We start from the raw sequence: 27232 nt of genomic DNA, 5'->3' as shown, positions 1-27232 counted from the left end.
CACCCCGTTATAAGCCCTGATATACAAAACACCTACGATGGTGTGGTGTGGTACCCAAAGTTCGTGTCTTGTTTTCAAGACTTTGGAGGGCTTTGTTTCTCCTCACCGACGAACCGAATCGGAATCCAATAAAATTGAAATGAAATTGTGTAATAAAAGAAAATCGCTTATAAATGCCAGGGCCCAATGTGTGGCTGGGGCCAATCGAAATGCTGAAAATGAAATATTGATGAAATTTACCGATGCATTGTCCGCATGTCAAGCGTCGCCATCGCCGTCGCCGTCTGTGGTCCGCGAACGAACTTGACTCCGCGTCCAACAATTCCTCATGCATAATGCAAGCCGAGTGCAACTCGAGACGTTGGAAATTTCTAACAATTTAACAGAAACACAAGAAGAAATCCATCATCGATGGATGGAGAAGAGCTGCGGCTCATACTGGTTGTCCGCTACTGGGCTTTTTCTTTATGCCAATCGAATCAATTAGACGATTTATGGATGATGGGCCTGGCATTGGCATTCAATTTGCTGTCTTCGGCGCTGTCTTTCAACAATTTCGATTGTCATAAATTGTGACGCGCCTGCACAAGAGGCAACACACAGACACAAAAGTCATGACCTATCGGAGACCCCAGCGCTATTATCAGATGCCAAACGAAAAATTGAGTCGTCCTCATAGGCCGCCAAAGATTAATTAAAACGCATTCAAATGCAAATTTTTGTCAATCTGCCAAATGCCAGTGTCAGAGACAGATTCAGATACGGACCTCCCATGACAGCAGCCCCATTTGGGGGCATTCAACATTCAGCATTCGACTGGCACTGGCACTAAGTGCAGGAGATTCGACTCTTGTCATGGCCCAAAATTATGTTTATTGATTTAGCTGTCAAAAAGTGCATATCTTTTGGGTAGTTTCTTTTTTTGGTTTTGTCCGAGTCAGAGTCAACTTTTGTAATGCCAAATGAGTTGAGATTTACAGTGGTCCAAATGCATGGAAATACTTATAGTATGAGTATGAGTATGACATGGGTATTAATCAAGTGAATAGGCAAGTCACTTGAGCTATTTGTCATCGACTAATCGGACAGAGTGACCAGTCAGGTATTTTTATAAATGTTATTTGCGTTATTAATTGACGGGACGGGGATTAAGGTATTTGCAGATATTTTAAATCAAGTGAATTTACTTAAATGTTAAATGTCATATTTAAACATGTTTATTTTAGATAAGTAATACTTAAAATCTATATAAATTGTGAATATATTATGTAATAATTCTACATAAATATATAATTTTTAAGCTTTTTGCTTGATTTCATATTTATATTTGTACATCCATTTAAGGATTGGCACGGTATCTAAGGATTAAATTACTCTGTTTCCATTACTTTTCATCTTTTTAAATTCCACACTCGACGAATACATAAGGAAGAATTGTACAAGTTATGTACAATAAACTATATATAAATATACCCATTTAAGAGATTAAAAGTACATTAAATATTTGAGCATTTGCTTCAAAAAAGAGCAACTTTAGTTAAGTAATAATATCTGGTCACACGGTGCATCCAACCGAAAGTGTGTGACACATGTCAGAGACACACATAGATACACACACTTGCTCTCTGCTACACACTCAGGTGGGTGTGTGTTTGAGTTTTCGTTCTCCGGAGAGTCTCTCTCCCTTGCCACGAAGTCTCTAATCGTGGCTCTTACGTTATACATACCGATGTATTATATAATGGGCTTGCAATTTGCTGCGACTTTTTGACACACATACCAGACAGACTCACACACACACAGCCACACAGACACAGTCTCAGATGCGGATGGAGGGTCTCAAGAGTGTGTGGCAGAAATGACTCAAAAGATTTATGTTAAATTTTTAATGACAAACTGGGCAATGCATCAACTTCAATTCACATTGGATAAAGACATTTGCAAGGCAACCTTTGACCTTTATTATCTGAGTGTGTGAAGTGCAGAGATTACACATCAAAGCACCCTCAAAAAAGTAAAAAAGTAAAAACCCAAAGGACCAGTTTTAAACCCAGGGACAGGTGGACTATGCGCACAGCAGGTGACACCGTGGAAGGGGGGTTCCAGATCATCAAAAATCGACATTTATTTCTCTCTCCCTTTTCTCCCCAGTCTGATTTGATTTATTCGTTGCGTTTGATGAATTAGAATGCACCAAACACACGCATACCATCCACACTGGTAAATGGGTTTCAGATACATTTAAATCTTTGTCTCTCTGAGACCAGAAAAATGGAGTTTTTTATTTTCAGGTTTTTTTTTTGTGTTTTTGTGACTCTATTTGTAGTTCAATAGCTCAATGGTTCACTTTAGTTACAGTTTTGGTTGTTTCGGGTGGAAGAGGGGGAACTGGGACGGGGGCCTTTGAACACCAGGCATGACCGTGACCAGCCCTCCTTGCTGTAACCCCTCCATGATGTGCCTAACACGACTTTCAATTTGTCTTTTGCGGACTTTTTATACCCTTTATGAACAGAGGGTATTATGAGTTTTATTAGATTTTTGTAGCGATGAGGAGAAAGTAATTCTCTCTCTATAAAGCCAATAGGCAATATCTGTAAACTTAAGTTAAGATTATTAGAATCTTGTCTGAGTTAGAATAAAATAAATCGCCATTATCTCCATTAAAACCATAGATCAAAAATTTTTAACGATAATTATCTCGATTATAATCGAGCTATGATTTTAATCCTTATGTATTTAGTTTTAATGATAATCTTATTAAAAAGGCACCTGTGGTAGAAACACTCGGCTAGAGTATCTTCATCTTCGATCTCCAATATTTACTAACAATTCTTTCTCATTTTTCTTTCATTTTTTTCACTTTGTTTGAGGGGAGCTTGGTGGCGGAAATTGTAGGGCAGGCATTTCGCAATGGACTTGCAACAAGCAAACGCGTCAACAAAAATATTTTCGTTTGCTGGTCATGATTTATCGTTGGACTCTTTTGACAAGCGTGTTATTTTCAGTGTTTGTTGTTGCTGGTTGGGATCTTTGTCGTTGTGGCTGTTGCTTTGTCACTTGCAAGTGTTGCGTGAAATAAAAGCATTTTCCATTTGGGCGGGAGTTTTGGATTTGGATATTAGATTACAAGAATGTTTTGTGCATGATTTAAAGGTGTTTTGTTGGCCATAAAGTACGAAAAAATAACAGGAACAAGGAGCGGCCTTGACAAGGACAAACCGAAGGGAGACAGCGCGAGTTTTTGAGTTGATCAAATTACAGAACAATGAAAATTATGATGGAAAATATACTTTGACAATTATATTTAATGTTAAAGAATAACTTTTTTATGTATGGCAGATTTTACAATATAAAATTATCCACAGGTGGTGCTTAAGCTCGGCAGCCACAGACACATTTCGGATTGTGCTCTCGAACAGATCTCTCCAATCAGTTACAGATTATTAATCAACTGTGCTAGCTAATTCCTGTTAAAAAACTAAACTTTCACCCTCTTTTTGACCTTTTCCGACTCCCAGAACATATAAAATCCCGATTTCCTTTTATTCTGAGCATTAAAGTCATACTTTTAATGGTTATTGGTTTGTTAAATGCTCATAATTGACAGAGAAGATACGAGATACGATCAATTATGATCATTTAACTGAGGCTATGTAGAACCTCTCTTTGAAATTTTCCAGAATCAATCAACTCCTTTGATATATCCGCTTCAATAAAGAAACTTCTTTGACCAATCGATTCTGTTCGTAAAGTTCGTAAAGTTATATGGTAATTGCTGGTGGCACATATCCATCCATCTATCTATTTCCAGACACCCATTCACATAAACCATAAACTAAAATGGTAAAATGGTTATTGCCGCTCATTCTCTCACTTGTCCAAAGAAAATTTCAGCATTTCTCGTCACGTAATAAAATATTTATGTCACCAAAGCTCTCCAATCCAGCGCTTATATCATGGCAACGTGATCGCGGATCGTAATAGAGTTCTAACTGTAAACGCACCCAGACAATCCATCCACCTTGACCCCGATTCATGGGCTAACCAGAGGCCCAGCCCAATCCCGACATGCATTTCAATGAAGCCTTCATCTGAGCTGCAGCTCATCATCAAAATCAATCACAAAGTCGGCATCAGTAATGGATTGAAAGGGAAGCCAAGACCTCAGAGACTTTCAGAGACCTCCAGAGACAGACATGTGTCTTCAGTTACTAAAATGCAAACTGACACAGACGCACAGACAAAAGCCAGAGAGTGCTGTAAACGATTTGAGTTCCGTTGAGCAAACAAACTGACAAACTGCGAATGCATTCAACAGATACACAGATACATATCGTTTTGCCTCCACCGACAAACAGTTTTCTGTCAGATTAACTAACAAACTGCTGTCGTCGCTACCACAATGCTTCCAAAGCTTCCATATACGAGTACCATCTCCCTCCCATTCCTCCCCTTCTATGCGAGTATGCGTTTGCGAGTATGTTTTGTGTGCGAGTGTGGCATGATTTATAAAGTGACGAAGCCGCTAAAGATTTCGCGGCATTCCAAGAATTTCCCTTGCAGCATGTGTGTGGCACAAAGAAACAAGCATTCAACCCAGAGAAAACAGGGGAGAGCGGAGTGTCTAGAACCCCTGCACATATGTAATCTTTACAGTCTAATAAAGTCATTGGAGCTGCCTCTGGCAACCCCACCATGTACCATACTACAATACGAGTATTAAAACCAAAACCGAACTCAACCAAAACCGAGAAGACAACGGCAAACATTGCCAATTAGTTGCGAGAATTTATATTGCTTTTTTCAGTTCAGAGCGAGAGAGAAAATACGAGAAAATAATTTCTCGAAATTTATATTAGAAGCGGCTATAAATTATGGGGAGCGCGGGCACAAGTCAAGAGACCAGACGCCCCTCCAAAAAAGAGCTTAAACAAAAAGTCTGCCAAAAGAGAACATTGAATGCGAAGCGAAGCAATCTGGAGACAATAAGTAAGCACAAGTTGTGCAATGGAAAATCTCTCAGCAGAGAGCTGGTGAATAGGACCATAACAAGAGCCAGTAGAATGTTTTTCCATGAAACAAAATGGGAATATTATTTCCAAATGATATAGTACTCGTACTTTGGGGCAACTGCCACAGCACCGAGTGGACGGACTAATGAATGCCACAGGCAAGAGGAAACCCAGGAACAGAAAAACCAGAAATAAAGGAGAACAAAAAATAGCACTGCCAATAACAGGCAGGGCAAAAGGAAAAAAATGTTTGAAATGCGAGTGGAAATTAGCTGAAAAATGTCATCAACAGATGACACGCCACAGAATAAAGAAATATCTCAAATAAATCAGGAAAATTTTCTAAATCCAAGACAGAGTAATTACAAAAGGAAAGACACAAGCATCCAGTTGCTGGCAAAAATTAATAAAAGAAAGACTGAGAAAAAACCTTGAAAATCACACGGAAAAAGTTATAGGAAAAATCTATAAAAAGAAAATTTAACAGAAAAGGATGGCAGTGTTTTTCTGGATATATTTATGTGAGTATAATCCATACAAGGAAAAACAGAAAGCACTCAGCAGTAGCACAAACAGGAGACGCAGTTTCAGACCACGAAAAAGATACATGTACAAGATAATATTTTTTTAATTTTAACATTTCAATTCAAACATAAAAGCTTCATGTTTCTCATATTAGTTTTACTTGTTCTTCTTGGTCTGTCTGTCTGTTTAAGTTAATTTCGGGTAGAATATATGTAATAATAATGTCTAATGCATGCTACTTTTCTATAAGTAGCTATCGTTACCCATCCATTATCCTTGAGTTGCGACTATGAATACCACTTTACCTATAAGCCGCATTTTCTCCCGCTGATTCTGGCTTCAAGGTCACTGCAACCACAGCGCGCTGTGGCAGCCTTCAGCCACATCAACGGGTGGTAAGTGATGAACTTTCGTTGCGTTTGCTAACCGCTTTTGACATTTCGATATAAGTAAGTACAAAAGCTAAGCTCCACTCTTGGTATCATCTTTTTTTCTCTCTCTCTCTCTTTTCCCATTTACTGCTCTGTCAAGACCTGGTAAACACACAGGAAGATAGAAGGCCACAAAGGTTACGGCCTGGAAGGAAGCAACAGTAACAGGAACAGGAAAAAGGAACAGCAGGCAGGCAATATAGAAAAGATACCCACAAAAGGCTGGTAAAAGCTTAGGGAAAAAAATACAGCAACAAGAGAAAGTGCTGCAAGAGAAGTGTGGGTGTGGCAGGGGCAGGGCACAGGCAGAGACAGCAGCAGGCCTGGATATTCGGAACGAGTGTATGGGAGTGCAAATGAAGGATATGCATTGGAGTTCAGAAAATAGTTCAGAAAGAAAATGAAGAAGGCAAAAACTTTCCAGGCTCAAAAAGACTTACAAGCAAATGTACACTAACAAAAATAACACTAAAATACACCAAAGAAATACACAACAACAACTACAAGAAAGCAACAAAAATTAAAGTAAGTAAAGCAACATCGAACAAAAGAACACACCAAGAGCTTCAACAACAACACACCAACACAACGCCTTAATAGTCTAAAGAAATTCCATTGCACATAGAAAATAGAAATTGATGTTGTTGAGCAAATGATTTTCAAACACCTTTAACAGAAAGGGAAAACTAAAGAGAGAAAAGTAAATTTGCATTGAAAATGTTTCTCTCTAATCAGTTTTTTAGAGCAAAATATACAGGAAAGGAACGAAACGAGTTTCAAGAGATTACCAGGCTTTCATGTTAAACATTTCTCGGAAAGCTTCAACATGGGATTTAAACTTGTTTTTGCAATTATGAAAAATATTTAAGAAATTTTTTTGCCAGAGATAAGTGCGTGTGCTATATAAAATATATTATTTTATATAATAATAATACATTTTTTACTGGTACAGTAATACTTCAATGAAGAGAACAAAGCTGTATGATTCTTTATACCTACTATATTATTTATTTATTTTGTCCATATTAAGGCTCCCCTGTGCTCAAAAATCGACGCGTAAATTAAGTCATTTCCATGCACAAATTAATGAAATTTCTTTCTTTACTCTGCAAACACTCGAATTATTCCATTGACCATCCATTAAAAATCAGAGCCACTTCAACCGCAACTCATTAATGAACAGAAAAATGAAGTAAATAATATAAAAAAAACCAAACAAATTTAAACTATAAAATAAATAAAAAAGCACGAAAAAGCTTGCATACAAAATGTTATGCTTGCAATTAAATGACGTATAAGTGGGCAAAAATGGCATGAGTCAGGAGCATGTTAGCATGGAGATGGAGATACAATTGAAATGTGGCACGAACGACAGCTCTCATTTGGCATGCCACCAAAACAGCAGCACCAGCAGCGGAAGGAAGTAGGAAGGAAGGACGGAAGGATGTACACACTATGAGGAAGGGCTCCAAAGGAAAGGTGAAAGCCAGCGCAAAGACACATCCTGCAGAGTAGCCGGCGTATTCATCCGCAGACATGTGTTAATTGTATTGTTCTGGTCGTTAAAGCATGGTGATTGCATGGGGAAGGTGTGCTTGCATGAGAATTGTGGCAAGGTGGCGCCAATCCACCTGGCGACCCTTCACAGCCCACCCATCCATTCTCCCCTCTCGAACAGCCTTCATTTGTTGTTCAACTTTTGTTTTCACTGTTGTTTTACACGCAGCTGCTCTTTGTTGTTGCAATTCGTACTTAATTGTATAGTATTTTTGTATCTTGTTGCTGCCTTTGCCCCGAGCCGAGTGTTTATTTAGCTGTTAACAATATTTTCGAGTGCATTTCGAATTTACATTTTTGCTTCTCTCGGAAAATTGTCATCAGCTCTCGCAATTCATATTTAAATTTTTGATTCTTTTTTTAATTATATGGTATGTTGTATATTTTCTGTGGAATATTTACTCGGATATGGGATTTAATTTTAATTGCGTTGGCAAATATTTAAAATGACATTAATCAGGGTGAACAATTTTGGAGGAGTTTAATGTGGTGGAAAAAATGTTTGGGCTAATCATAAATTGTAAATTATATCTGCCAACAAAAATTTATTTGTGGTTTGCTTTGAATTGTTATTATTTGCGGATAAGTGATACTATTATTTATTTAACATTAGCTACAATTTTAAATTAAAATTCCCCAAATATTGGGAAGATTAAACGTAAATTTCTATGCAAATACGAGTAGAGTACTTTTCATTTTATAGAATCAAGTAAAGAACTTTGCAGTTTGAATTCGAGAACTTTTATAAAATTTTTTCAATTTACTGATTAATTTCCAAACAAACTTTAAAATAACTTTAAGGCACTTGAAATTCTTCTTTACGTTTATCTTCTCATTTCGCTCAACTTAATGACATCGATTACCCAAAGACATCAACTACGAGAAACTCATTTCAATGACAAGCTGCACAACTAACTTCCATTCCGGCTGCAGTAAAGTCAAAATGGTTGGCCAATAAAAATAAACAGCCAGCACTAAAATCAACAACAGGGAACTCTTGTTAGCTGCAATTTCCCGCCGGAACCAACCACTGGGTTTTATCCCCAGACCGGAGGACCACTGGAGTCTCTCTACCACAGAACCAATATTATTTGCTTTGGGGGCTAATTTAATTTGTCCTTTTTCGAGGTAATTACACTGAGCAAAGGACAGACCTGACCTGAGGGTCACAGGATCAAAGAAACGCATGAAAATGCAATTAAAATTGGCCATTCGCCGCAGAAAAAATAAATAATACGAAAACTGACAACAAACAACGACTCAAAGCAAACACCATCATCTCACAGAATGGAATGAAATCCAAAAAGTTCAAATCAAATTCAAAACATTAATTGCTGTACCCTTTAACAAAGGGTATGATGACTTGGATCAGATATTTGCAACAAAGAAAATAAAGATAGCCAAGAAAGGTAGCTTTCGTTGTATAAAAACATAACTTAAATATGTATTACCAAACTATATAGCCGAGAGGAGACTGCAATCGACCTGCAACGGTATCAAAATATTCGCAACGTGAGGCTTGTTGTTGTTGAACGTGTTGGTGTTGTCTTGTCCAAGGTTTTTGCATTTGTTGTTTTAGTTCGTTCTGATGTCGTTGTAGCTGTTGTTGTAGCTGTTGTTGTAATTGATGTTGCAGCTGTTGGTTTTGTTTTTGTAATTGTTGTCTCTGCTGCTGATTTCAATTAGCCAATCCGCAATGGTGAATGGTGACTGGTAAGCCAAAAAGTGCAAATGCTGCAAGCGCCAACTGCTCTCTGGTATCCTATCGCCTCCTCTAAGACCACCGCTGGTCTCCAACTGCCGGCCGTCCACATACGCCCCCCTGGCCTTTTCCGACACTGGGTAAATATTTGACAAGAACAGAGGGCAAAGCAAAATTGTTTGTAGTTGTTGGTTCGCATTGCCTGTAAATGGGGCATTGCTTTTGTTGTAAGCCAAAATGCAAACGGCATTAGCCATGGTCAGTGCGTTCTGTGCAGGAGGAATGGCCAAAGCACTGAGCGAAATAGATGGGTAGAAATTGGATTGAAATTGGGAGAAAGATTGCAAAATTTTCGTGTAATTAGCTTGGAATTATTAATTCAGAAAATAAAGCAGGTGTGTACAGAAAACAGAACAAAAATATATGCAATGACTTTTCGCATTTCCTTCAGGAACTACAACTAAAAATAAATGCAATAAATTCACATCATTTTTCACGGTGTAGAGCAATGTCTTCATGTAATGGCATTCCTATTGTTATAACTTACAATAATAAAATGTTATAAATTTCAGTAATTTCTCACAGTGTTTCGTTCTGTTTACTTATGGATTTACCAACTGAGTAATCACCAAAATCAAAATCAAACTCGAAACCGAGCCCACAGCCAAATACTCGCAGACCCCCCTCCGAAATCTGTTGGTCATTTGTGGCCACAGCTTTTTTTTTTTTTCTGTTTTTGTTGTGGAAATCTTTGAATGAATCCCCCAACAGCCACTATACATATCTCTTATCAGACAGAGGGGGCTGCCCTCGTGCCACACAGAGCATCACACAGCCGCCCCACACTACAATGGAGCAATGTCAGTGATCAGGGAGAGCAACAACAAAAGCTAATGACATCATGGAATCTGTGGATGGAGATGAGACGCCGCCTTATCAGCGCACACAATGGGCGCAATGCCAACCCAGACGACTCACCTCATTCTCAATGTTGTAAGAGGCACCGGCTCCCCTTATGAGTGGGGTGTTCGTGTTGCGACTACTCTCCCGTAGGGCCTGCAGCTCCTTCTGGTGCTTCTGCTGCTTGAGATGGTGTTCGTGCTCGATTTTGTTCCACTGCTCGTTGGAGAAGCTCTCCTCGGTGTCGGAGTCATCGGGGGAGTCCTCCTCGTCCTCCTCCTGCAGATTGGCGTCGATTAGCTGCAACTTGGGCTTCACTGTGGGTCTCTCTGTGGCCTTCTCTGCGGGCTTTTCTGTCGTGTGTGGTTTCCTGACAACCACTAGAGCATGGTCTTTGTGGGTCTTCTGCTTATCCTGCTCCTTCTCCTTATCCCTCTTGAAGAGCCAATCGAAGATGTTCCTTTTGGCCGCTGCCTTGTCATGGGGATTACCCACACTGGGATGCTTATTTTTGTTAGAGTTCACATCCGATTCGTCGGACTGATCGTAGGCATCGTATTCCTCTTCCTTCGATTCGATGTGTGGCAACTTTTGACTGAAGAGCGAATAACGCGGCATTTGTCGGGCCAGTTCTTCATCCACGGCATTGGAACTGGAATCCTCCTCATACTCGTAGTCCTCATCATCGTCGTCGTCATCGTCGTCATCATCATCGTCTTCGGATGAGGTATCCACCTCCACCTCCTGCCGCCAGTTGGGTCCACGAGTAGACCTGGGTTCAGCCCATGGCGGATATATTCCATCGCGATCAAAGTAGCGACTGTGATTGCTCATCATTGAATGGGGTGGATGTGGGGCATCGGTGGTGACGATGGGTCTTGCAGTGGAGCTCATGGCCAGACGATGCTGCTGGTGACGCAGCGCGGGGAAGACTCTCTGCTCCCAGGTCACATGGTGGCGATTGTGATGACGCAAATGGTGCTGCTGCTGTCCCGTGGCCACCGCCGGCAATTGCTGATCGAATAGCTTCATGGCCGTTGCAGCTCCAGGTCCGACTCCCACAGATGGTGGCTTATGATTACCCTCGAGCTCCGCACGCAGATGCTGCTCGTGCCTCAGATGGTGATGACGCTGATGGGCCGCCTCCAGCTGCTGGGCCTCCTGCAAAAGCTGCAGACGTTGCTGCTGATGGGGACTGTGATTTCCCATCTGTGGAGCTGTGGTAGTGAACACTGCCGATGCTCCTTTGAGATCACTCCCGGCCACGATGAGTATTAGCAGTAGAAGAATCGCCATAAAATTAAAGAGCAGTAGCACGCTTCTGCCTCTACCGCCTCCTTGGGGAGGCATCGCCATTTCGAGTATTACTTTCGGGCTCTTAAATGCGAATTGAGAGATCCTCTCTGTTTTCTTTTCCCTTTGTCTCACTTTTTTCACACGCTCTTATTGTTTAAATCCCTTTGTTGTTTGATCTATATAAATAATTTAGCATATATGTATTTATCTATGCATTCATTTTTTAAAACATTTTCCTTTGTTTTGTGAGCTTTTACTTATTGCGTTTTGTGTTTTGACACTTGCCGACACTTGTGCTTAAATATTTTCCTTCTTTCTGTTCAGGTGTAATTTTAAATGTATATTTTCATTATTTTTTTATTAATGGAATTTTAATTGTTAACATTTATGGCACGCAGATTATTTTATGACACTTATTTTCGTATTCTACAACCATTTGTCATCTGGAAAATTTCCGATGAAATGTTATTTGAGATGCAAACTTCTTTTCAATGAAACTTTGGTATCCTCTTAATTTTTGGTTAAACAATGGAAACGTTTATTTTATTTTGTTTTTGTTTTCTGTTTAATTATTTTGAATAAAATTTGCTTTAGGGCTTTTTCGCACGAGCTCTAACTGTATTTTATTTGTTCAATTTTTCATTTCTACTTCAGCCAAAATATTTGTATTTATATGACACTTTAAATATTTATATTCTTGTTAAATTTTCTTTTAACTTTCAGTAAATTTTAATTAATTGAAATTGTGTTGGCTTTTTTCGAGCACTTTTCTGTCGACATTTATGCAAATCGCCTACAAATCCGCTCAAAAAATACGCGCGCGACTTTTGCCGTGATGCCAGCGGCAAGACAAAAACGCCCTCGCACACACTCACGCACTTTGCACTGACACACAGATGCACAGATCCACTTGTACGTATATAAGTACTATATATATATTCCTATATCTTTACTGATATCTGGTTGTTTGTGCACGAATTTGTTTGTTTGGTTTTACTTTGCAAGATGGGAAGATTGGCCTCATAGATGGGGCATGCGGCACGTATCACTTTGCGTGTGGCTTGATTTCTGGTCTATGCAAATGGCGGGGCTGGCTCCACGATTAAAGACAAGACCCGACGACTTACAGATAACAAATGCGGCACGAGATCTCGGATGGATTCTGAACGGTGGAGATGCGCAATGTTGAGATGCAATGTTGGCAGATACACGTTACACTGGCAGCAAATGTTGCGATCCACAAAGGTAGCTAGGAGAACGCTGGCCACATGCTGCCAGCAACATGGAGCTGGTTTTGAATAGTAGAAAATTGATAGCAAAATCTATTAGCCAAATGATCCAAACAAAGCTTAAAGCGATGCAAATTTAATTTAGTTTCAAGAGATTAATGGTAAAAGATTACCCACACAATCGGCAATTGTTGCTGAACCTCTTTAAATTCTTGTAATCATCATCAGACGCCCATGCCTACATTTACCTTTTACTTGAGAACTTCTACTCGAGTTCCTAAGATTTGCGTTGGCTGCTGTTGGATTTTTGTGTGTGGGCCGATGAACAGACACTACATTATTTAATAATAACGAGATTGTGTCTTCTTCAGAGAGCGTAGTGTACCCTTTTCCATGTGTGATTTCCAGAGAATCCTGGGATTTAATAACCTTGAACCACGTCAAACAATTTTCCAACTAATTGCCATTAAACGAATCAAATAATAAAACACAAAAAGGCTATCCGGCATGAGTCAGAGCTCTAAAAAAAGGAAGCAAACATCTTAGCGTGATCATAAAAAACAGTCCCCTAACCTTACCTAAGCCTGATCAATGATAAAAGACGGGGCAAAGGGGTTGAAGGTGGTCCCAAATGAAGACTTGGAATTTTATGATTCCTTTTTGTGCTGGAATCAATTGATTTTCTTTGGTAAGCGTGCAAATAGGATTTGTCGGGGCTACCATAAAAAATAGTGTGTGTGTTTTCCAACTAAATCAAAGATGCTAAGATGCCTGATTATAACGAATTATGGGTTGATAGATGGTGTCTTTTATGTACCTTAGTTCTTTTAAAGGTTCTTTAGCCTCATTCCTCCCCGTAACTTTGTTCTTTGTTTGAATTTGTTAAGCTCAAAGGAAAACAAGTTTCATTTTCTTGCGTTTAAAGATTGTTATAACATGTTTGGGTGTACATATCTGTATCTGTATCTGTATCTGTGCCTGTATCTGTATCTTTTCTGGGGTGAGTAACGGTAGGTGATAAGCTATAAAGCTATGCGCTTCTACGCTCATAAAACTTATATTACGTGTTGAATTTAACGCTCAATTTGAAATGCTTACAAGGTAATGAGTCTTGACTGTCAGGGAGAAGAGACATTTCTGGGAATTTAGAAGAAGTTTGCAAAGAGAAATGTGGCGCGGGGGAGAAGGTAGATTATATCAAAAATATGGATAGAGAGATTTGGAGGTTGCAAAGGAATAAATAGAGAAAAGTAAAACAATGTTCAACATTGTTGAATGATGATTAAGAAATTAGCAACAATAAAGATTGAGAACCTTGGAAAGGTCCTGCTTTAGTTGAACTTTAAAGTCGATTCAATTCCCTTGCTCAATTAGATTATCCCTTAAACTTTGGTTCTGTTTATATATGAAATTCTATAAATATTCTCATGCAACACCTTAAACCCCATCTCCATCCTCATTCCCAACCCCCAACCCATTGCCATGCATCGTTGCGTCAAGCCCCTAAGCCGAAACTAACCCCAACTAATTTGCAACATTTTCAACTTCTCAACAAGTTTTTGGGTGGGGGGATGGAAAAGATTTTCCCAAAAACTGAATCCCAGCCAGAGAGCGAGAGGCAATTTAATAATCATGAAGCAATTTACGCTGCACTTCAGTGAAGACCCTCCACCCACTCCTCCCTGCTGTTACACCCACTATCCAGTACTGCCACTCCTTCTGTTGCACTTAGCCAAGCTAATGAAATCATTGCCAGTGCTCGATAAAGCGTTAAAAAATCATCAAGTTGCTAATTAGGTTGACTAAAATGCTTCAGTAGCGACACAAACTTTGTGGTGGGCAATGATGGGTTAAGGCATTAAAACCAAGCCGATTCCACCCCTTTTACCCAACCCCTGCCTGTCACCACCTACCTCACAGCCGCCCACAGAGCCATGCAAAAAGTTTTCGCAAGCCAGAAAGTTTTCCATGTTTTTGTTGTTGTTGCAACATTTTTTAATTGCCGGCAGCAAAGTTTTTCGAGCTGAGAAAAAAGGATTAAAAATGTATCTTTTAAATTAATTTTATCGACATCAAGAAGGTAAATAAATAAATAAATCACTTTCCAAACTACAATTAAATTAAATTTGAACAGTAAAACTTTTTATTATTATTTCTGCTCTGCGACAAAATTAAAATTGTTAATTACAGTTTTTTGGAGTGGGAAAATAAATGGGAAATCGACGTTAAACGCCGGAGGGGCAGACAATAATTAGCATTTCCTGATCGCCCTAATCAATCAGTGGGGTGGGGGGGAAGTTGAATTGGGGGCGGGTCTGCAGGTTAAATGCCAATAAACTTCCAGGCAAAACAATAACAGAACGGACATGGCCAAAAAGTACGAAGAAAATATATAATTTTTAAGCCGAAGCATTAGATGCCCTTTAAGTTGGATATTTAATATGGAATGTACATGAAATAGTGATAAAATTTCAGTATAATTATAGGGAATAGTGGTGGAAACACTAAGCAGAAATATTTTATAGAAATTTCTTATGAAATATACAAGTTTTTTGTCTTTTTGGTTTCAAGCATCTGGCCCTAACCATATTACCCTATTCCAGGGCATCAAAAGGCCAACAAAGTCAAGAGCGATAAACAAAGTGGAGCACAGATCTGGTAGGGGAGGGAGCTATGATTGGAAGCGGAGACGGGGCAGTGGGTGGGGCAACTTTTGGCTCAAATTGTTTTCCCCGTAGCTGTGGCTGTTGTTGCTGTGATTGTAATGAATGAATTCCTTTTGGCTTAGCCAAAAGAGGAGACAGAGAGAAGGATTCGGTGGAGAGAAGAGAAGCTACCAGTGGAGAACATGAAGTTGTTTTTTTTTTTGTGGGGGGCGTTGTGCTTGGGGCGTGTCTCTAACAATTTTCAAGTTGATATCTTTACTAAGCACCGAGAGTCTACGAGTGCAGGAATGCACGAGAGGAAACGCTTAGAGCCCAGAGCAGAGGAGGAGTGGGTGCGGCAGTCATGAACAAACAGACTAAGTAACCGATGGCCCAAAGACTAAGAAAGAGAGAGAGAATGATAGAGAGCGGGAAGGAAGAACTCCAAGACAAGCTGTGTTCAAGTTGGGGAAAAACTGCAAATGGAATTCGGAAGGAGACACTCTTTCACCCTTTACTTAAATAATGGTACTATGTAGCATCAATTTGTAGAAGGGGCATTCAGTTGAGATAAATAAGTCATAAATCAAGAGATCATTTTTGAATTTAATTCGAACCACTAGCTAATATTGTAACCAAGAAATTTGCGCCTGTCCCATCAACTTCTTAAACTTCCAAATCATTTTGAGTGCAAACAAGTTTATCCAATAGGATTTTATATCGAAACAATTCCGACACCGGAATGTAGTTACATTTCATCTTCCACGTCCCCTCACCACATGCTGCTCACCCCTTTTTTATCTCCTTTTGCAACAACTTTCAGTTGTCTATCACTCGCCTCTACCTGGCACACTTTGTAGCCACTTTTATGACAAATATAACCCCAAAACGAAACGAAACGAAAGCCAGAGTGCACAATGTTGCCATCGTCATACGAGCACGTAAACTCAACTGCCACGCCCACTTTACACCCACCCACATAAGACAAGAGATATCCTGATATATATATATATATACATATATATATGTATGGTATTCCTATGGCCAGAGACAAATGCCTTTGCCATTGAAGACGAGTTGGGCATCATCAGTGTCGTAGTCGTCGTCGTCGTCGGTGTCTCTTTTCCCTCGTTAAAATCTGTGAAAAAATATGTCTGGCTTTCCGTTATACAGAGAGTTATCTGTAGGGTAACAATTTCCTTTCCTTTTTTTTACAACTCTTCTCGTTGTTATTGTTGTTGTTGGTGTTGCTGTTGGCTTGTTAACAACACCAGGAGGCAGACACTTCCTTGGGCTTCCGTTGCTCCTTCATTCCTGGGTCCCACGCTTGAGTTTAACGCGTCTCTTCCTCTCCTCTATACTCGTATACATATATATATCTCTGGTGTCCTCATCCATTGTCTCAGCCATCCCTCCATCTACTCCTCTGCTTAACCTCTTTTCCTTCGTAGGGTTCTATTGCCAGGCTTTTTTTCCTTCTCTTTTTCTTCTTGTTTTCTGGGTTATAGGCCCCCTTTGTTTGGCCAGAAAAGAAGGCGCCGCTTTGTGTCTACTAAAATGTTTTCTTCTTTTCTTTTTTTTTCCCACTTAAGTTGAAATGTTTAACGCTAGTGGTAGGCAGGGACAGAGGAAGAGAGGGAATAGTGCTCTATTACAATATGCTGCCATTGATGACGGAGATGAAGATGCCGTAGAGGAAGGTAATGCCTCCTGCTAAACGGAAGTTCTGGCCACACAGGCAAACAACTTTGGTCTCAGATGGTAGAAGTAGTTTACCAGGGGCATGGGAAACCGTCAGTCAAACCGTTTAAATGTTATCAGTGAAGTGCTCACGATGACTCACAAGTGACTCAGAGTGAGCCATAAGTATGACACTCATCAAGAGTCAACATCCTGGGCAACTTAAGTATCGTAACATATTTTTATGGCAAAAGGAATACAGTCCAATAAACCTTTAAAGCCAGGTTCAAGAAACCAGTTTAAAAAGGCTATTTGAAGGCAAAGCTTACAGAATTTGCCAACGTTCTGGATAAATGAAGGAATAATTTTAGAGTAAAGCGAATGTCTTTAAAGATGTATAACAGCAACAAAAATGCTATAATATGCACAATAACCACTTCAAATTGTTTGCTTTCCCTCAGCCTTCAGTAAATTTTAACTCAATAATTTCCATCCAATAACACCCACAAGTTGAACAACATTCAGCAGTACCATTTGAACCATTAAAAGACGCTTTGAGAACGCATTCAAAAGGCCTTTTAGAACTTCACCATCTAAAAGCCATCATAAATGGCAACAGAAATTCGCTTAAATCAGACTTTGTCGCTGGGACCCAAAGAAAACTTTTAAGCCGAAAACTTTTGGGGGCCTTAAAGAAAACTGAGCCTTAAAGAAAATGTTGAAATGTTCCTAAGGCAACTTTGAAGTTGGTCGCTCGCTCCACCTACACTTTGCGCTCCTGGACACACTTGTTGCCCCAGCAACGTAGTCAAAGAGGGCTTGTAGTGGAGTGTGGCTGAGAGGGGGTCCGAGTCACGTAGGTGGCAACAAATAACCGCCAGCTATAAACGACCCGAAAAAGAATATAATAAAAAACTGAAGGAATCGCTCAAATGGACACAGAGAGCCCCCCCCCCCCACACACACACACACACACAGCCAAGGGATCCAATGAAGTGGAGGAGGTCGAGGAGGCAGTTCTCTCTTGCATATTCGTATTTGTATCTTGAAGGAATATTAAAACAGTCGCTGAAACTGTAGAGCCCAAAAAGCTGACTGGCTAACAGTGGGCCTCTTGGCCTGGTCTCAGCTGTGCCATAGCTCAAGGTCGTCAGAATATATGTATACACTCACGAATGAAGGATGTTGGATAGCAGCAGCATCGGGGGCTTGTTTCAGTGTTCGTTTTCCTTTTTGGGGCCCCACTTTTTGCCTCTTGTTTGTGCATGCAAATAAATATAAAATTTTTATGAATGAACACGTATGATGAAAGAGCAACGCGACGCGCCCATGGAGCCTACAATGGGAGTGCGAGCACTAAAAACCAGGCGACTGATTGGACGAACAGTATGTGTATATTTTTATAGAGATGGAAAAAGAACGTTTCGGATGTTAAATAAAAAGCGAAGGGTAATGGGAGATCGTCGCGCTAAAGGCAGGAAGCACAAATGTTGAAAAACATTTTTATTTCGATTTCTATTTATTCAAATTCTTTGCTGTATCTTCACTTGATTAATCTAATATTTTATTATTTATTTATAATCGAAAGCACTCTGATACATTTTAAGACGTTAATGTCCTCGGCCTACCCACAGTGCGTGGTGCGGCCCTTTTCGACAAACACACACCTTCGTGCAGTGCAACCTGCCGTCCCTTCCTGCCACAACCAACCCACTTCCTCCCTGGAGGCCACCTCAGGACTGACATGGTTTCGCTTAACCAGGCCAAAACAGAAAATCTGTTAAAGGTATCGCACAGACAGCCAAACTGAAACCAAGCCAAACGAAGCCAAACGAAACGGAGACCCAGACCGACAAGAGACAAACGGCGGGCGGCAGGGAGGCAGAGGGACAGGACAGGCAGGCCTGCTTCCAGCAAATACTCACACAAGTTGGCATGTTCTGTGCTCTGTGCGGGAGCTGTGCTCGCGTTTTGCCAGTAAAATGTTTCTATTTTTATCACCATTACGAGATGGAAAAATACCACCAGTACAAGTCGGAGCCCGAGTCCCAGATCCAGTGCCCAAACCAAACTCTTTTCTCATACTCGAATAGTACCCCTCTGCCTCCGCTGTTCGCTGCATTTGCATGTGAAACAAGCAGATAAATTCAGACATGCAAACGCCATAAATTTTTGTGAGGCAAGAAGCAGCAGTGGCAGTGGCAGTGGCAGTTGCAGTAACACAGTAGCAGTCGCAGTGGCAGTAACACACTGAAGGGGCGTTCGAGGAGATGCAGAATGCACCGCAGCAGCGGCGTCATTTAAAATCGAAAATTTCACATATTTTTGCATCAAATTTGCATGCAGCCAGAGGATACAGGAAGCAGGAAGAACAAGATGGTGGTGGCAAGATGCAGATACAGATACGAGTATCCACGAGTGCAGTACATGCAGCCGCATGTCCGTGTCCACATTGCGATACAGCGCAAGAGATACATATAGAGCAAGCATTATGTAGATGGGCATCCACATACCCCATACCCGCCCTTACCCCTTACCCATCCCCATTCCTCATTCCCTAAAAATGTTGGCTTAAATTTTTGGTTGGAACTTTACAACTTTTTCAAGCAAAATTGAAAAAGTTTTTGTGAGACCATAAGAGGAGTTGCGGGTGGGATGTTGAAGAAGGTTCAACATGACAGCATATGGAGGAAGAAAGGTGGCCCCTGAGCAGGCCATGATGCCACCGATTAGACACAAGGCACGTTCCTCCTTTCCTTCGACCAGACAGACCGCCAGCGTGGACAAGATTTATGGCCTCCGATTGGGTTCCAGTTATTAGAAGTAGCATTGAGACCATTCCAATCGAATGCAGTTGCATAAATCAAATTCATTTGCCAACTGTTTTCACTCGGACTGGGGCACGAGATTCGAGAGTGCTCAAGAGCCTTGGCAAATGGAGCAGTCAAGTGATTAGCAATCATCGTCCAACAGGTAGAGACACACCATTGATTGAAATGTCCAGCTGTCTGTCTGTCAGTGAGTCGGTTTTCCTTAGTATTCCCCCCTCCATCTTCATGCAGTTCTATTAGCCACAGGCAATTGACAGTTTCAGGAGGTTTTGATGCTTGATGGGTTGTTGGTTGCTGGTTTTGGGCAGGTTTTCGAATGCAACTCTTGGCAATGGGATGGTGCAGCCAAACAGTTGACAAACAGCAGAGGGAGGTATTGATTCTGGTTTAGAAATTGCACAAATTTCACTTGATTTAATTCAAAGTAAAGTGTGGAAAATTATTTGAAAAATTAAATATTTAAATAGTTAAAATTAAACTCTCACAAAGTCACATAATTTATGAGCTTCTAATAATATTCCCCTGCATGCATTCTATAGTTCTAAGCCAGAAATTTAGACATTTATTATAGTCAGACATAACCAGGCCACATCGCAGGTGAGTTACCACAATTTAACCATCTGACTCATCAAACAGAAAACCCCAAGGAAGAACCAAAGGGATAAAGGGGTAAAGCAACTCACAGACGTTCTAGAACTCCATTAGTAACCATTAGAACAGAGTTTTATGTTACAAGTCGAGGGCTAAAAGCATTTCAATTCAGAATGCAAGAGAGAGAGGCAGTGAGAGACCTGCCTCAATGGCCTGAGTCGATTCAAATCAAGGGAAATGCAAATGAAAAGTAAAATGGAAAATCCACAAAAGAAGAGGCAGATGAAAAGAAAAGGAAACTGAATTGGGGTAAAAATGCGATTCCCAGCGGGAGGCGGTGCTGGCCTATCGGAATCGCAAGGCATTTGAATAATTGAAGTGTTGAGAACATCACAAAGGCTCCCGCTCTCCCAAACAGATACCGAAGATACATTTCAAGATACTCAACAAGTATTCGTCCTTTTCTTTTTTATTTTTGGCAAATTGCCAATTGTCTATGGCTTTGACATTGCCCAGCCCTTGAAGAGAGAGCGTGACAAATTGTTTAGAGAAAAGCGAAACGAGACCGCAAACGAAACGAAAGGAAACTGGAACTGGGACTGGGAGTCATAAATTCCTGAGCCAAAAGGAATTTATCTGGTTTAGCTTGGCCAATTGATTCCGTCTCCTCGCCCGTAAAGAAGCCCGTAAGAAACAAATCCAATTGACCAACAAAAAGTGAGCACACAAACAAAAAGAATTCCGAGTGGAAATTGAATCAAAGTTTTGCTCACAAACTTGCGCAAGTCGCGTAGCACCGGCCCCGGCACCGGCATCGTGCCGTAAACAAGTTTCAGCGACGGCACTTGCCACAGCAGATTTTTCACAGTGTTTTCAGTACGGCACGGCCACGGCACGGGCCCTAACAAGGAAAATAAACAAGGTGCTGCAACAAAACAAACAACCTACCAGCCCAAAGATGCAACAGACCCATCATCGAAAGCCAGCTGCAGAAGGAAGGCGCAGCCCAAAGATACTTTCGGTTGCGCTTCCTCATTGCCCAGCCACTTCCACTTGTTGTTTGGTTATCTTGTCCAAAGGTAACCTTAAATATGTACTGCCAAAAATTAGGTGAGAATTTTGTTTAGCCACACACAAATAGTTTCAAGTCGAAACTTTGTTTTCTATCCGTCAGCTGCATCTTAGAAGTTGTGCGAACTGTCGCACATCATTTTCGAGTGCAGCACTTGAATTCACAAGAATTATGGAGTGGAATCAAGGAATACTCTATTTGGAGATTATTATATTCTTGGAAAAGGTTTACTTCTGGGGTAATTTGTATAATTGGGAATGATAGTCAGAACTGTCTTGATAATGATAAATGGTGTGGTAGCCTAGCACCTTCTCTCAGGTAAGTAATAGGAAGTCTTAACAAGCCTATCAATCAAGTCTGATACATTTACAAGCCAGTTCCCTTTGTTAAGAAACAAATATCTTTGCTTAAGTCTACATCAATTCGAATTGCCCTTATAAATCCCCATATTAAACATGATATGGATAACTCAACTCAAACTCAAATCAGTCCTCCTATTATACTCTCAAATCATACAAAATCCCCATAAAATCCTTGCCCCATCTTTGCACAAACTTCATCATGCATTAACGATACCCCAAGCGCACATACTCCTACTACTTCAAGTATTCTTATAGCACATAACAAAAAATCCAAAGCTAATAAATCAAGCAAATATTTGGGTCACGCTTCCGTGCCAGTCTCTATGGAGTGGATAAGGGGCTGGGGAGGTGCAAATGGACATCGGCAGTGTCTAGTAAAAAGAAAAATATTTGCTTGAAAATTGCCTGTAAATATTTGAGATGCCAGGATGGGGGGGACCGCCAGAGCAATGGGACTCGAAATCGTTTGGGTTCTCTCTTTCTTTTTGGTTTTGGGTTTTTGGTTGATTTATGCGCGGTCAGCCACACTTGACCCAAACATGGATGAGGCCCAGAGACACAGTCGTGGCTTCTGGCCAGACAACGAGTATATTCCTCATGCGTACAGATGTATGTATTTATCTGAGCCATAATTCAATGAATGTGTCAATAAGGCAAAAAGCTGGCTGAATCAACTTTAACTCAATCAATTCCGGCAGCATAATAATAAACAATTTCCACACAAAAACAAAAGTTCTCCTCTCTCTCTCTGTGGAGATTACGTGACCCAGCTGAGGCTCGTAGTTTCTTTGTGGCTTCAAGTGCACTGTGTGGAGAGGACGGCGAGTTAGGAGACTTTAAGAAGGCGCTTTAAGTCGCTAAATGTCAACTTGTGCGGATAGAAAATGGGGAAAAGTGCAAGCGCACACGAACACTTTTCCTGTTGGCCATTTGTCGAAATGAGCTGCCAGAATTGCGGGCAGGGTCATGACACATGGCGGCCAGGCAGGACCAGGACAAGAGCCGAGACCCAGCAGACAAACAACTGTGAAATGCATTTGGACAAGTCCAAGCTCAACACAAAATTCAAAGGCAACGCAAGAAAGAAAGGCAGGGCCTTCGAGTTACCGAAGGTTGTGTACCCTATGATCAATCTTTTGCTACGACCAAAAAAACTATTTCAAACAGGCATTTTGCTAACCATCTTCCAGCAATAAGACCAAGCATTTATATATGTTTCGTTTCCATGGAAGTTATCAAACTTTATTTATTGTAAGCCTAGAGTCATTCGCCAACTGAGACTCTTATATGGATAGATTAGCTGTAGATCCTCTATAATGTTGAAGATGCGTCCGTCAAGGGTATCCAAAAAGAGAGCAAGCCAATTGGCAAACGAAACTCTCACGATGTAGCAGGAGCAAGGGCAGGAGCAGGAGCAGGAGCATGAGAATCAGTTGCCCTGCAATGCCATAAAAGTAAATGGAACATGTACAAGTGTCTCTATACGTATGTCCGGTAGTGTCCGAGTGCTATATTGCGTGTGTGTTTGCAATAGCCAACAACTGCAGCAAACTGTCAGCTGCTAACTTTAAAAGCTAAAAATGTTTATAGAAAACTCGTTACACAAATCGAATAGAAATTCTCGTCTTGCCCCAGCAGCCGGCAACCTCATTTGAGGCGGCCCCAAAAGGGCAAAGGCATTGGAACGATTTGCTAGAGGACTGCAGAGTGCAGAGTACAGAGTGCAAGGGGAGTGCTATGACCCTGGCAAAAGCCCAGAGCAAAAACTCACTAATTTCCGATCGTAAAAACTTCAATTGCTGTTCCCTCAATGGAGGTGTAATTTCTGAAAGCGAACGACTGCATTGGTGGGCTCTGCGATGGGCAAATGGTACGGGGCATGTGGGAGGGGTGCTGATGATGGAGTTGCAACATTAGGTGGAAGTTGCAATGCACAAGTTGCCACCTGTAATTGCTTAACTTTTATTTGGAAACATGTAGTGGAATGTGGACATAGGAAATATATGTTCTAAGTATATACGTAATAAAATGCATGCGTAAATTGTGCTCCAACTTAAAGTAACCTTTAGACTGCACATAATATTTCCATTTTCTGACTTACTAAACCTCTTTGATATAACGATCCCAATATATCTCTTTCCGCTGTCTTTAAGTTCTCCTCATTGTTTTTTCTATGGCTTAAGTCGAATCATCTGCAATTTTCTCGTCTTTAGCTTGACCCACTGACGCCGTTCCTTTTTGCCAAATATTTGCCACAATCTACAAACAAATTAAAATAGAAGGAATTTCCTGGGACAAAACTTCGACAGACTCGCCGCCTTTCATCCATTTGTCTAGCAATTAAAAAAGTATAAAACCAGCAAATTAAATGCGCCAACTGTTGGACCAAGTTGGACCAAGTTTCCCTTTTATATTTTTTCCAAATTCTATTTTCAGTGGCGCGTTTTTTTTCGCCCAGCTACCAGCTTCAGCTGCTGCTCGGCAAACTTTTTTTGCTCTATTCGGGGCCAAAACAAACCAACAGGCGCCGCGTCGCCGCACTTAATTAAATTAGAAGAGGCGACCGGCTCTCCCCTCGCACAGTGGCACCAGAACGATGCGAAAAGTCAGGAATAAAACGGCGCTCGAACAGACGGCGACATTCGCAGCAAATCAACAAAACTAATGCCAAAACTTTTTGGGGCAGTGGAAAAGGGGGGTTGTGCGCTCCAGTCCTCAGTCTGAGGAGACATCTGCTTTTGGTGGTCGTGTAAGTCGCGTGGGGTGGGGCGTGGCTACTTCCAGAGCTCACTGTGCCGTAAAATGGCCGACAACTTTCGTCTGCCAAACGGAATTTAGTTTGTGATTCTTTCGTGATGTACCCTTGGAAAACAAAAGAGTATTATAATTTTGGCTAAGTCTTTGAAGTGCAGAGAAAGGATCATCGTATGTCATAGCTCAATAAAATACCGATACACCTTAGTTAAAAAAGAAAGCACTCGCAAGACCTCCAAGGGTATCTGCAGCTTCGGCCACCAAAACTATTTCTACAGTCTGCTTAATTTTTTTTTTGGCTATGCCATGACAGGAGTCAAAAGAAAAGCACCAAGCAGGCTGTGGGGCGTGGCACATCCGACAAAGTTTATCAACTTAATTAGAGGCTTGATTACGTTGACTCTCGTCCATCGTCCGTGGGCATTAAATTTAAACGCGATGAGAATGACTAAAGTGGCTTGCGAATAGATTGCGGGGGGGAGATGGAGATGGCGGCAACTCCCCGGATGACGGCGACTGATTCCGGATACGGTGCCAAGCACTTTGACACTTTAAAGCCGCAGCCAGACGGCGGTGGTCTTATCGCTGGCACGTCGACCACCTACACTGATCCCCCCAACCTGCCTAGGTTTCTGCCACAATCTGGCCCTGCTCCTGCTCCTGCCTCTGCTTCAGCCCCAGATTGCCCCCCCTTAGACAGTCTGTTATCAGCTTATGGCTCCCATTTGGTTAGCAGCCCTTTAACTGCTTGCCATTTATCGTAGATTTGATTTATGGCGCAATTAAAAACTGCCCCAGATGAAAGAGGATGAGGTTCTTTGCTGGGATAAAAAGAGAGGGAACTACATGTGGGATGCCACAGTTAAGGCGTGGCCAGCAGCAGCCTCACACGATTCTTGTGGAGGGGGGGGCCACATCGATGCGGAGCCCAAATTTATGGCAACAAATTTATTGGCAAAAGTAGCGCGAAAAAAAGCAGAGCAAGAGAATTTAAATAGAATTTCCGCTTGCTTAAAAGTGACAAGCGGGAAGAGCTGTGAAGAGACGAGCGAGAAGCGGCGCAGAGCGAAGCGGATCCGAGACGGTAAACCCGCTAAGCTGCACCGCTAAAGTGAGATTGCAGTTTTTTCCCAGTCGAGTGGAACGAGGGTTTATTGAAGAGATTGCAAGATGAAAAACATAAGTTTGGGTGGGAATGAATACTAGAGTTACGAAAGAGCTTTAAGAGCTCGTATTTTTCTTAAATTTAAAGAAGTTATTTTTATTTTATATTTTTTTTTATTATATAAGATGTATTTGAGTTCTTCAAATTGAAATAAATGCCATTAGATTTGCGACGTAAAAATACATCTTTGGGCAGTTCTAAAGGCATCTCACTTCATCTGGATTTTCCCCTTCTTTACGGGCTTTATGGCTTGTCGGGTAACAAAATATGTAGAAACTTTATTATAATTACTTGAGTTTTAAACATTCACAGATTTTATTTTACTTCTGATATTTCATCTGACATCGTGATTTTCTGTGATTCTCCATTTTGAGCACTCTCCAGAAACACCTCAAGCAACCCTCGCTGGCTGGCCGTATGTCAACTTACGTTTGGCTTTTGCTACGAATTCGACTCTCGGCTCTCCGTCTCCTGGTGTTTGCCTTTATCCGCCTTCAGCTGTTTGCCTGCACTTTGAGTTATGTATTGTCGGCCGCTTTGGCCTCTTTGGACTCGTGTCAAATATATATATGTATATATATACCCAGGCAACACACAGCTACACACACACATAAATGTATATATGTATATAAGAATATATATGCAATAGCAATTTAATATGTATATACGAGTATGTGCGTTAAAGGAGGAAAGGAGCAGTGCAACATGTTGCCAGAGCGCCATGAAATGTAAATAAATTTCTCATGCGGCCTGCCATGTCGTAAAACATGAGGTTAATGTGGTAAAACCCGGCTAGACACCATGGATGGTATGGGGTGAACAGTGGGGGCAAGTCGTTCCAAAGAGTGGGCAACATATTGTTGCCTAAGCAAACTATTAAGGACAGTAAGTGGCATTTAATGGGGTTTACATGGGGCCCGGAGACGGGAAATGCAATCGCATATTTCATTGCCACATTTGGTTGCACACACAGACACACAGACACACACACACACATACACACACAATTGTGGAAGAGGAAGCTACATTTCTGGGAAACTTTTGGTATAAATGAGTCTTGAGTGGAATACCAAAAGTATTTGGCCCCTAAGCCGCCCTAAAGTATGCAATATTTGTGGAGGATTATTGCGGTCATGTCAGAGATTTGTTTTCTTACCGTTCTTATCGCTCAGACTTTCACCTCGTAACCCTAGAAAGCCGCCCACCTAAGCCGGGTCACGCAGTTAATTATTATAAGCTGACAAAACTGTAACAAATGTTGGCACCCTGCAGGGCCCTGTTTCGGGCGATGTCTATTTAATTAACACAAAAAAAATTGAGTTAAAGTTTTTTTCCGAGTAGCAAAGGGCAGAGGTAGTGGCAAATTAATTTGTCTGCCCTTTTGAGCCCTCTCCCTCTCTCTCTGACGAACATAAACTTCTAATTGGCAGCACATTCCGCATACGCCGCGTTGGCCCATGTAAAAACTTTTCCCACC

The 27232-nt window shown here is 41.0% G+C and overlaps 1 protein-coding gene across 1 annotated transcript in view; it reads right to left on the bottom strand.

Annotated features, from left to right (window-relative positions):
• LOC111073355 overlaps window positions 1-12115 on the bottom strand; it is a 71741-nt gene extending 59626 nt beyond the window's left edge. The window contains exon 1 of the mRNA XM_022365633.2: window positions 10209-12115. Coding sequence (XP_022221325.2) covers window positions 10209-11486 — 1278 coding nt within the window. The 5' untranslated portion in view covers window positions 11487-12115. The remainder of the gene's footprint in view (window positions 1-10208) is intronic.
• Between the last annotated feature and the right edge of the window lie 15117 nt (window positions 12116-27232).

The sequence above is a fragment of the Drosophila obscura genome, unplaced genomic scaffold (assembly GCF_018151105.1).
Source record: "Drosophila obscura isolate BZ-5 IFL unplaced genomic scaffold, ASM1815110v1 contig_200, whole genome shotgun sequence".
Taxonomy (NCBI): Eukaryota; Metazoa; Arthropoda; class Insecta; order Diptera; family Drosophilidae; genus Drosophila; species Drosophila obscura.
This window is presented reverse-complemented; position numbering and strand designations above follow the sequence as displayed.